This window comes from Pantherophis guttatus, chromosome 3, assembly GCF_059756535.1.
Source record: "Pantherophis guttatus breed Tessera chromosome 3, ASM5975653v1, whole genome shotgun sequence".
NCBI lineage: Eukaryota > Metazoa > Chordata > Lepidosauria > Squamata > Colubridae > Pantherophis > Pantherophis guttatus.
The window spans coordinates 125,311,020-125,323,715 of record NC_142065.1 but is presented as its reverse complement, the minus strand read 5'-3'; the positions used below and the strand labels follow the sequence as shown (position 1 = coordinate 125,323,715).

At 36.9% G+C, this 12,696-nt stretch overlaps 1 protein-coding gene across 2 annotated transcripts in view; it reads left to right on the top strand.

Annotated features, from left to right (window-relative positions):
• The window catches only part of ICE1 (interactor of little elongation complex ELL subunit 1), a 35,361-nt gene extending 27,407 nt beyond the window's left edge, over window positions 1-7,954 (top strand). For both annotated transcript variants that reach the window (XM_060691110.2, XM_087890220.1), the window contains 6 exons: window positions 856-1,024; window positions 2,410-2,570; window positions 3,003-3,193; window positions 3,783-3,889; window positions 4,820-4,918; window positions 6,802-7,954. In XM_060691110.2, the coding sequence (XP_060547093.2) occupies window positions 856-1,024; window positions 2,410-2,570; window positions 3,003-3,193; window positions 3,783-3,889; window positions 4,820-4,918; window positions 6,802-6,998 (924 nt within the window). In that variant the 3' untranslated portion in view covers window positions 6,999-7,954. The remainder of the gene's footprint in view (window positions 1-855; window positions 1,025-2,409; window positions 2,571-3,002; window positions 3,194-3,782; window positions 3,890-4,819; window positions 4,919-6,801) is intronic.
• The last annotated feature ends 4,742 nt before the right edge of the window (window positions 7,955-12,696 follow it).

Below are 12,696 nucleotides of genomic sequence, written 5' to 3'. Positions count from 1 at the left end.
GTTGTTGAATTGCTACTTAGCTCAGCCTATCAGACTTCCCGGTATAAATAATATATCTTAGTCAATCAACCATTCAAAAAACATTTTACAATGGTACTATCAATGTGATAACTGAGTTTTTAGCAATTTTCAAAGAGTTATTAACCAATTTCTGAAAGAAAATAATTGATGACCTAAAACTGACTCAAGAAAAGGATGCAGTTTTGGAGAACTATAGTGAAAATCACAGTACAGTGTCAGATATTTTATTGATTCAGTGCCACCTGACTTTCATGGATGATGTCTTTCCACAAATGGATGCTTTTAAAGTTGCCTCCAGCAATATACAGAATATAACTTTGAACCTTTTCAATTAAAATACTTTTTTATCTTTAGTGCCATGAGAAAATAAAAATAGGAAGCATCAATTGCTACCAGTATGTTTGAAAATCATGATACTGTAGTTGATAAAGGCAAAAGAAGAGGACTAGTGAATTCTGCTTATTTAAGACCCTTACATAACCATAGATAGCTCTCACTCAGTTGACACTGGATCTAAGTAAAAAAAGTAGGAGAAAAGTCTAAGCAATAGATTCTTCTGTACTGTATTTAATGAGAGATACAAAAGGACAGTGCAGTGCTTTGGATTCAAAGGGGAAAAGATGCTATGGAGCCCGAGGGACATTTATGTAGCATCTGTCAAGAATTCTTTACAGCAGCTGTATCTTCTCAGCATTGAGGCTATTCTTCCTTGTTCTTGTATTGATAAATTGCTAGTTCTGAAGATCATTGTTGTATCTATTCATTTTACTATTGCTTTCTCATTATGTTGACTCTTTTTGAAATTCAAAAGCAAATATTGTTTTGCTTTTATAGTCCTTGGCTGAGCCAGCTTTACAGACTATTCTAAATAAGCTGAAAAAGCAGAAGACGTCCTTGGGCCACAATTATATTCAGTCCCTCTGCAGGATCTATGTTGGAATATGCCATCAGCTTGGAGACTTAGAAAAAGCACGTCTCTTCTGCTACACTCTACTTAAAGAAGGTAGAGTATAACTTACAGTTTATATGTTGTCATAAACTACCAAGTAACTAGAAGATTCAGAAGCATACCAATTAGATAACCATTGCAGAGGACTAAAAAACTCCTGTGAATAATACTCTAACTTTATCCCTCACAAGGATCAAGTTTACTGCTTCAGAATATTTGACTGGCATTCATTTAAAACATTCTCAACCCTGAACTATATTTTTCAGGCAGGAACAGTCTGTGATCCTGCTCTAATTGCAAACTATTAGGTTGGAATAATTTCCTACCTTTCTTCTGCTGGATTGTTATGGGAAGCTACTCTTGAGGCCATTCAGAGGTCCAAACTGAGGCACCAGCTTTTATTTATTTTAATTATTTAAATCTGGGTGAGTTTTATTTTTTAAAGAAATGTTCAGGCTTTGACTGCCATAGGGATAGTTGCTGGTGACTGCAAAGGATGGAGCTGGAATTTTGGCCTTTATTAAAACGTTTCATGATCATAGGGGAGAGGATTCAAATACAGTATTTTTCAGAGTATAAGACGTACCTTTTCCCCCCAAAAAAGAGGGTGAAAATCTGGGTGCATCTTATACTCCGAATGTAGCCCTGCTCAGCTTCTCAAACAGAAGTTTCAGAGGCTGAAAAAAGCATCAGAAATGAAACTTCAGAAAAGAAGCCCCCAAACAGAGCTTCAGAGGCTTTTCTTCTGAACCTCTGTTTCAGAGGCAAGAAAAAAAGCAAAAAAAAAATAAGGCACAGAGCTCACAACCAAGGAACCTGTTGCTAAAATTCACCTCTGGGAACAGCTGATTAAGGGTATTCCAGCCGATCCACCTGCCAATCAGCTTTTTTCTTATTTTCCTCCCCAAAAACTAAGATGTGTCTTATACTCCGAAAAATACGGTATTTGCAGTGTTTAACTCACTTTATCTCTTATTTTAATAAAATGGGTTTGTCAAAAAAAAAAAAAAAGCAGTTTGACTGGAATGCTTTAGAGATCACAACCATTGCACTAACGGCTACAGATTACCCAGTTCTCTTTTAAACTCTCAGTTTTATATTATCATTGAAGGTAAGGATGGCTGGCTGCCAACAATGTGAGCAGAACCATTTCTCTTTGAGAGAGAGGATGCACTGCCCCATTTTGTGTCAGACATCATTTGTATCATTATTATACTATTAAATATTTTTATCCTGCCTTTTATATGTAACCCAAGATGGCAAATGTACCTAGTACTTCTCCCCCAGTTTTTTTCTTCACAGCAACAGCCCTGTGAGGTAACTTTTATGCCTAAGGGAGGTCTAGAACTCGCAGTCTCCTGATATTAAGGAGCTTGCCCCTGCTCAATTGGGAAGTCATTTTTCTCCCTTTTACTTTAATTTTTCTTTTTCCCTTCCAGATTTCCCAAGGTCTGACCAGTTGATATTGTTTATTGCAAACATATGGAGTGAAGTGTTCTCCTCTGAAAGTGTGATCAACAAAGCAATCCAGTTAGTAACTAGACAGCGTGCAAAAGGAGATGTGTTGAAATGCCTGAAAACCTACCTCAATTGGGAAGAGGTACAAATATTTGATGTTTTCTTTGTGTGTAATGAAAGGACAGACTCCACATTGATTTCTTAGTGATTATGTAAGATCAGGACCACATTTGATTTATCTTTTAAGATACAAAGGGCAATGTTGCATACTTCTTTGATGATCTGTTGCTCAAATGCTGGTTTCTAAAAAGTAATATGAATGGACTTATCCCCCTAAATTAGAAATGCAGATTTGATCTTGGCCAAAGCAGTTATCTCTATAGTACTTAATTTATTTCTTTTACAGTTTTTTTGTATTATTGTTTGTTGGGAGATTTTTACATATTTTCCAAAGGAAACAAGCATTTTTTATCTCCTGGATCAGAATTCCCCAAAAGTACTTCCATATATTTTTCTGTCATAGAAATTTAATTTAAGCTAAATTCATTATTTTTATTGTCTTCTTTTCCCTTAGAATGCACCAGTAGATATTAGCATGATGATCTCCAGTCTACTTTGGGCAATACAATTGTGTCCACAAATGGAATTTCAGCTGAGTGAAAAATATGGAGAAGACCTGAAAGAGAATACATGGCAATATGTGTTTGCAATTGACCTCTTATGCTCATATCAAAAGTGGTGCTGGACCCATGATAATATCATAAGGTACCATGTTTAATTTCATATTTCTATATTCAGTATGACTCCAGAGCAGTGTTTTCAAATTTAGCAGCTTTAAAATGTGTTGGCTCCCAGAATTCCCTGTTCACTTATCTCCATGGCCATTTTTCCATCTGTGGCAGCCAAGCAGCTGGTCCAGCTGTGGTAGCCAAGATGCCAGCCTTTTTATTGATGTCAAGATGTAGGAAGGGTTTGGAAGAATCTTCCCTTTATTGTGTACCTCAGTAATTCACTCCAGAGCTCAAGTGATAAATCCTTCAACTCCTCTTTCCCAATCCTAACAATGGAAGACTATCTACCATTATTTCCCCCAAACAGTGTGAACGTCAGCCAGTGTAACTGATTGCATGTTAAAGGAAGGAATGGAATAGAGAGGCTTTCTAACATCTTGGCTCTGTACGGGAGAGAATAGATGCCTAACGGCAGTGAGGAAAAACTAAGGTGGGAAAGGCTTATTGTTTCCTGCTAGCTTGAAATTATCTCAAGCAAGAGCTTTTTGTCTTTCAGAAGAATTTGGCAGGCCATGCTAGCTTTGGACAAGAATGTGCCTATAATTCTCCATTTTCTTTCATAGCAAAGAGCTGTGGCCAATCATGGATAATTGGATAAAGAACAGGAATGGCAATGGAAGCATTTCCTCGTCTTCTAATATAATCATTGCCACCGTGCTGAGACTGATTGGTGAGCATGTAAGGTTTTCACTGCAGATATCAGGCTCTTCCCCTTTTATCTACACCTCCTTAGGCAAACTGATGAAATATTGTAATCAGATGCTGATTTCTATAACCTTAATATAGTGTCTTAATATTAAGGAATAGAGTTAATAGTCTTTTTTTTTTCTATCTTTAATAATGACAGGATGGTCAGATTCCAAAGAGTGAATATATTAAAGTTTTCCTCACCTTTTTTAGTCACACCATTCTCCACCTTATTGCACCCAACAAATATATTTATAGTCTGACACTTCCATTCCCCCATAATGCAAAGATGATAGAAGTTTTTCTCATTGAACTGAGGGATATCCAGGATGAGTGAACTCAGCATTCGTGCTCAGATTTGATACATGATACAAGTTCCATTTCTTCCCAACAAAAGTTCCACTTTTTTTTTAAAGGCAAACTAAGTGCAAAAAGCCCCTCATTTCTAGAACTCCTTTCTTCCAATTCCATTTTTTTTTTTTTTGGTCTCCTTTTTTGCCTCTGACTTTCATAGCACCAAAAAGGAAGTATGTGCTCAGGAAAACATCTAAGGAGGAAAGCAAAGCAGGTCAGTCATGAGAGGAAAAGAAAGAAAGGAAGAAATAGACCCCCAATGGGTCTTCTGTGTTAGATTGCAGAACTGGCACACTATTAAACTAACACACCTGTTTCCCTCCAATTTTCCTTGGTAGACTCATGGCCACATCAACACTTTATGAGCTGTAAATTATCAAGGAAAAAAACCTTGGAAATGGGAATTTTTTTAACAATACCATTTCAGCATCTCCCCAGGCATGGTACCATGTGGGACATGAGCCCCCAACTGCAACCTACAGCAGTACAACTATGAGGCAAGTTGAGCAAATAATTGAGAAATAAATCTCAGTTACTTTTTTCTTTTGACACTTTGTAGGTTGTCTAGGACAAATAGGTCTGAGAGAAGGATTTTTTCCTGCTGTGGAAAATATCAGTTCTGTTATTGGAGTCTTTCTACAGCACGCAAAAGAAAAAGGTAATAATCACATATATTGTGTGGTAGTTACAAAAATGAATTGTCTGTCAGCCATTCTGGTAAGTGATTTTTTTCTTTTAAGTAAGGAGAATCGGAAAATGAGTTGGATTGGAATATACCAGTAGGGCTACACAAGAATCGCATAGCCTGCTTTGAAGCTAGATTCTCATCTACCCTCTGATGCAAGCAGCAAGGGTGGCAGGTGGCTTGTATCTATTTATTTCCTGTTCAGTAGTGTTGCTCAGAAAATTATGCCACTGTTACCTATGACATGAATACATATAAAATGTTCATTATAAAAAGAGCTACATTGAATTTGGTGGAGGGAGGACACTGTTCAAAATGGTAAAAGACAAGAAAAAGGCCAGCAGAGAAATGAAAGAGAAATTAATATAGTGGGAGGCATTGGGGTGGGGAAATGAAAAAAAATTCTTTAAGCAAAATAAGAAATGGAACAATGTTGTAGGGAGGAGAAAAATGAAAAGCTGGATAAATAAATTAATTGACAGAGGATAAAGTGATGAAAATGCAAATAAGGACAGTGAAACCAACAGCAGCAGCAAATAGCTGGTTATTCCCAGAAGACTACTTGAGAGTGTTACTCAATCCCACAAGCTTGCTCCAATCAGGCAAGACAGCTCAGGTTGCCATGTTTCTCTCTGGCACTAAGCAGGGACCCAAAAAAGAAAAGCAAAAATAATCTAATTGAAAAGTACAGGACCCAAAGTGACAGCAAATATATCTGCTGAAACTGGTATGTATTTAGTTAGGAAACATTCAGCAACAAAGGGAACACAATTGGATGTTGGGCTTAGAGAAGAAGGCTTAGAGCAAAGGGACACCTCTCCAAAATAGAGACTGAGCTTCAGCTGTAAAAAGTGGGGCAAAGAATCAAGCACATTAAAAATAAAATATATGTTTAATAGAAGTCTGCATGTGATTTACCTTATTAAAATCTGGGAAAATTCATATTTTCTAACCTGGAATGGGGCTTAAGGCCTCTCCACCCACCTCTGTTCCCAGTAAGATCCAAAGAACAAAGCCTCCAACAACATATTTATTATTTATTTAACTTCAGTTTTTGCAAATGGAGTTTCTTACTAGAAGTATAAGATATAAGTTACAGTTTACAGTTTACTTTTATGTATTCCGATCCAGTTGGGATCCTTACTGGCTTTCTTGGTGTCAATTTTATTTATTTATTTAAAACATTTATATAGCCATCCATCTTACAACCAATTGTGAGTCGCTCCCAATCAAAAGTATACACAACATAAAAAACATAATAAAACTGTAAAATTAATTACTTTTAAAACAGTAAAAACAACAAAAACCTGTCCCCGAATCATAACGGTTTCTTCTCCCAGTGCTTGGGAGAAGAGCTTGGTCATCAAAGCCTTACAGAAGGTGTAGTATAATATCCTTTATATCCACTCCTTCCCAAATGAAACTTCATGTGAAAGATTTCATTCCAGATTTCATTTCACACCAGGTATTTTGTATGTTTGCGTGTATGTGCGTATATACCCCCCATGCTATGGCAATATCCACAGAGTTTACAAAGTTCTGTTTTTGGAACAAGGTGCAACTCCCTATTCCTTCCAGCACATTAAATTCCCATGCATATTAGAGACCCAGCTCTCGGAAGAGAAGTTGGACTTGAAGATCTTGCAAATTACAAGATGTCCATTCTTCAGTGAACGAGTAAAAGGTTGTCCTGAAGCACCTCATTCCACATCAGGCTTGAATGTCCCACAAGTCATAGGATAGTCCTATTTTGAACTCCTGGTAGCAGGACCAATATTATTTTAATGTTACCACAGTGATTTAAAATTCCCTTTGGTCAAGGATACTATTGATTGTTATATTTCCATCTTTTCCAGATGTGGCCTGGGGTGTCCAGTTAGCAGCCGCATATGCACTCTTTGATTTGGGACCTAGCAATCCATCAAAAATCCTGGAGGCCATCCATGCATGGAAAGCAGTAAACACCATCAGCCTTCCCTCTGCTGTTCTAAATGGCATAAGTGAAGTCAATAGTCTACTAACATGCACAGAAGAACAGAAGATTGTTCATTAGCATAAGGTTTCCAGTAGAAAATGCAACTCCTCTGAAAGAAGTTTCTTCGAAGCAGAAGAGACTTTGAGGGACAGCAGAAAGTATGAATTCTTGCATAGGTGTATTCATAGCATCTTGGCCAACGTAGCCTGAAATAGGTTATGTTGCAAATGAGTGTGTCCTTAAATACTACCGTAGGAGAGAAACAGCAAATTGTCTTGTGTAGTAGCTCTCTTTAAATCAGGGGGGAAAAAAAACATTTATGGAAATGGAAGTGTTCTCTTAGATATGGTCTTCCAAATTGGGAGTCATAGGCCAAATGGTCTCCAAATTATCTTCATTGGAAATTAGTTGAAATCTTTTTTAAGTAAACTGGGTTTTTCTGTTTGTCTATTGATTATGTTTAAGCATGCTAACTTCAGAGAATTGAATAAGGTTGTTTTTTTTTTTTTTTTAAAAAAGGCTGTTCCTAATAGTGTGAACATTCATCCCACTTCTTTCTTTAAACGGATTCTGTAAATCCCCTGTGTTTCAAAATTCTGCATATTTTCTTATTAGAAAATGACACTGGGACAAAAGAGAGATATTTGTGCCATGGGAAGTGATGTATCTCTCAAGTTTAACTACATTAAAATAGATTTGCTTCTACTGTAAATTTCTTAATCTAGACCAAATCATGACTTCAAAAAAAAAAAAACTAGCGGTAGCCCTCCTGCTTTTAATTATTTAAAGGAGGCATAATGTGTTTCCTGAAATATTTAACATCCACATTATATATAGAATATTGAGATGACTTCTCTATGAGAATTTGTATATATGTTATATTCAAATAATGTGTTTCACATTTCACGTTGTTCCAGTTTGGGAATTTTATTATCTGTATATAGAAATTGGAAAGAAAGACACTTGCACTGTTCAATGAAGTTTCACTTATTTTCACTTATATATAAAAATATAAACACTTTTTTTCTAATAAATATGGTTTGTGTCTTTCCTAGCTGCATAGTTTTCATGCCAAGTGTTGCTAATCCTAACTGCCAAAGCATCATAAAACTACTGTCAAAATTTGAATATAGGGAGAGAACATTTCCTTCTACCTGTGTATTAAAAAAGTATCTTTTTTGTCTTAATAAGTATTTCAGTAATTTATAGTGAGTTACTCAATCTTTGCTTTTCAATATACTTGAAGCATCTTATACTCAACCAATTATACATCTATCCAAAATATCTAAAAATAAAAAAAAAACATTAAGTTAAAACAAATCTGCACTGTGAATGTCAGCATCAAAACATTAATTAGCAAATGTCCCAAGTAATCATCTTTTAAATAAAACTATAGTGGGAAAATTGATCCTTTTTTAAAAAATAGGATTAGTAGCCGCATTTCAAATTAGTAGCCGTAGTAAATACCACTATGGGAGGGCTAAAACTTTGCCTTTATGAGAATCTCAAGATAGCCCATTGTGATTTATTTCTGATTCTGGAATGCTATATATGAAAAATAGGAGTTCTTAACTGGGAGGATTCTTTTAAGATCGATTTTTCTCTTGGAACTATGCGAAGCCTTTCAATTTTGAAATGTTCTGAGCTTCAAGTTCAACAATGGTTGTTTCTACCTCCCTGAAAATGTTCTTAGACTTTTGTGGAAGAGTTTGAGTGAAATTTGAAACAAGATTGTGTTGAGGCTATACTTCGAACACTTCCAGTATGATTGGAACAGCTTCTTTTAGCTCCAAACACACATTTCAAATATGTTTTCATACTTTTAAATTCTTCTTTTTCTTTATCAGAAAAAAATAAATGGCAGTCTTCCCTACTTGGCAGTCAGTGGGCAGAAGGTCTGTAGATAAACTTTTCCTCTTTGAGTTCATCAGGGCTCCTGACTTCAAGTTTTGTTCCAAGAGTGGGTTGTACAATTTTTTGCTTGCATAAAGAGATGGATGACAAGTGATCTCAGCATGACATCTTGTAGCCATTTCTTTTCATTCCTTTTTTGTTTTTGTCCTTTTAGCAGTCCCTAGCTAGCTTCCATAACATTTCAAAAAGCTTCCCATAAACCTTTGAGCATGCATCAGAGATTTGCTTCTGCCTTCCCTTCAACCTTTGGCTGCTCAGAGAATTTTTTATTTCTATTCCCTACTGACTTGCCACTCATCTGAAGGCAGAAATTCAAGTGCTCTGCTGGAGATCTCGAGGCAAAAAAAAAAAAAAAAATCACCAATGTGTTGATCCCTGAATTCAGTTCTCTGATTCTGTCTTTTCCTCTTTCCCATCAGGGGATTTTATATACCCAAGCGGCAAGAGGTGTTCTTTGCATTTTGCAACAGTAAAATGGAACAATTAATTCTGCAATACCTTTTATATACATTGATACAGTTTTGATTTTATTTTGTATTCTTACATTGTTAAGCTGATTTACAAATGTGAGGTACGCTCAGAGCCATCAGCAATTGGAGTGGCCAGTAAAGCCAAACGTAGAAATAAATCATGCCAATGGATCAATGGGTTTTTCCTAAGAATGAATGAATGAATGCCAGTGGATCAATAGTCATCTCATAAAAAGTGACACAACAAGAATGGATGTGCTAGGGCATAGCTATACTATCTTACTGGGTACAATTTATGGTCCGTGGGCCATAGAAGATGCAGGATTTATAACAGTATCACAGAAAGGAGCCACAGATTGATTTTGCAAGTGATGATAGTTACTTAGAAACTGATGAGTTTTACAGAGGAATTACTGAAGTATTTGTACTTCTGTCTGGTTTGGTACAGCGACCGAACGGGCTAGGTACAGACTCCAACAGATAGGACTGTAAGACTATAGAAAGAACAGTTGCAAAACAGCCTGCCTTCCATAGAAGACCTGTATAGTCCGCGGGTCAGAAGGAGGGTTGAGAAGATATCTGCAGACCCCTCACATCCTGGACATTAACTGTTTCAACTCCTCTCCTTGGGATGCCACTATAGGGTATTGCATGACCAAAACAACTAGACACAAAGTTTTTTCCCTCGTGACATCACTCTGCTGAACACTCAATTCTCACAGTTCTGTCTAATGTTTATGTGTATTTACCCATGTAGTATGGTTGTAGTATTGTTTATCCTCCTTAGCTCCCACTTTTCTTGGGATGATGATGATGATGATTGATGATGATTCTGTTGCTTTGCATATACACTGAGATCTTCAGCACCGGAGACAAATTCCTTGTGTGTCTAATCACACTTGGCCAAATAAAGTATTTGAATTTGAATTCAAAACTCACAACGGGCATATTCCCCTTCCTGACGTCTATCAGCTCCAGAGTCTGAATGGAATAACCACCTCTGAAACAGAATTTCAGCTTCCAGTCTCACTGAATTCAAAAGAAAAATAGAAATGAAGAAGCAACTGAATCCTGAATCGCAAAAGTCAAGAGCATAACATAAAGATGCACGCTGTAAAGAAAATCCTGGAAATGCCACAACTGTGGAAAGATGCAAGGGACCTGGGAGGTGTCAGCAAGAGGGAAGCTTCCTGTACAATGCCTGTAATTTCCAACGTGGCCACCAGTAGGAAAACGTTTAAAATCTTTACAAGCCCATTTCCCAGCCAGGAGAAAAAGAGTTCCCCACTAGGAAGAAGGAAGTAGGTAATCAGCATTATGCTGTGATGAGTATTATAACCCTCAGGTGATGATTCCATGGTTGGATTTTGATTTAGATCTTTCCCTGATCTGCATGTACGAATTCATTGTGTAATTTAAATCACCTTGTAAAGAGATAGGCAGTAAGTAAATAAATAAATAAATAAATAAATAAATAAATAAATAAATAAATAAATAAATTCAACAGTTGTAGTAGAAACTGCTTTTTATTGATTTAATAAATTTGATTAAGTAGGTAGCTTGGTAGTATTTCACCTACATTATAGATACAGAAATAAATAATCTCATCAGAATCACTTTATTTGTAAATGACAGGTGTTCCTGCTTGATGGCCAAATATGACTTCTAGCTGCATGCCTCAGTATGCTGGGGCCCCAATTAGGCAACTGAGACAAGGAAGATTATTTAATTTATGATTTAAAATGTTTCAGTTAAAAAGGATTCCCTTTAGAGGAAGGAACCTGGAAACTGACTTGCATTTATCTTTGTAGTTTGCATAACAAAGATAAATTTAGTGTACATCTAACTTTGGGGATATTTCTTCATAACCAAACAAAAGTGTATTTTCTTTGCAGTTCACACCTCTTGCTCGCTGGATCTGGATGTCACCAAGCAAAGCCCACATTTTGTAATTAACCCCTGCGCTCCGTTTTGGCTGGCAGAGTGCTGCAGGAGGCTGAGTGCTATCACACCCCCTGGCCACGCCCACCCAGCCACACCCACCCAGCCAGTCATTAGGGCAGAGAACCGGTTATTAAATTATTTGAAGCCCACCAGTGGTAAAACGGTATATAAGTCTAAGTGCTATTGCTATTGCTTAGACTGACTGATCCAATTGCTTGACTAAGATGTGATGACAAATGAAACATTGAAGTAATTGCCAAACGTCTGGTTAATAAAGAACTGTCATATTTCATCAGTAAACAGTACATTCCTATACGCACTATGAACACAGTTCATATATGTACAGTTCACTTCCATGTTTTTGTCTCTAACCTCAGAGCCCCCAAATTTATACTTTGTACCAGCAGATGGCACTTGTAAACTGTGTTCAGGGCTTTTGAGGGAGGAAAGGAGTCTTCTGCATTGAAAAAACCCAGCACAGGAAATTTAGCCAAAGGTGAGCTCATCTGGTTTGTTAAGGATGCGGTGTGAGAAAGAATTGAGAAATTCAGGCAAGTAGCCTCATGAAAGATGCAAAAGAGAGTTGGAAAAGAGATTTGAAATAGTTACCAGCCTGAAGAGTCTTCTTTAAGGAAGATTTGATCCAAATTATTCAAAAAAGGGGGGGGGGCAGAAGAAATTTAACTGATTAAAATAGAAGCATCAATTTTACAGGCGGGAAATAAGACACACATACACACACAAATGGGACAAGGGACAATATTGCTTGGATCAGTGTTTTAAGATACTATCTTTTGATTATTTGGATCTGACCCTGCTCTCTGAGGGTGAAGAGGTATCAGACACTGGAATGGTTTTGTTGAAAAAGCCATTCTGTTCCAAGGTCATTCATGAATTTAATGGATGAGAGAGGATTTAACTCTTGGTTGTCTATTGTCAAGTCTATCATTCTAACCAATTTATTACAAGTGAACCATATTTTACTGCCTCTCAGCCTGATTAGGGTGTTCCAATACTATGACTTTACAATATAATGCAGCAGAACATTGCTCTAGAGCTTGAAACTGAAAATGATGATACATTGGTATGCTTGAAACTGAAAGCCATCTCATCCCCAGTGAGATCTTTTTATGATTTATGCACAGGTTTATTGTGTCCATCATTTGTGCCTATTCCTGGAAGGGCCTTCCGATAGTCATCTCTCAATTGGACTAGTGTAATGCATGCTATCTAGGACAGCTCTTGATGATCACTTGAAAGCTATATTAACTACAGAAAGCAGCGTGCCTCAGACATGGGCGTGTCATAGAACACACAACTATTCCTGCTACTTCATAAACTGTAGCCATACTTGTTGGCTTCCAAGTGCAATTCATGTTGCCAATTATCACTTCGAAAGCCCTTTGTAGCATAAGGTCTGGCTAACAGAGGGACCATCATGCTGGCTG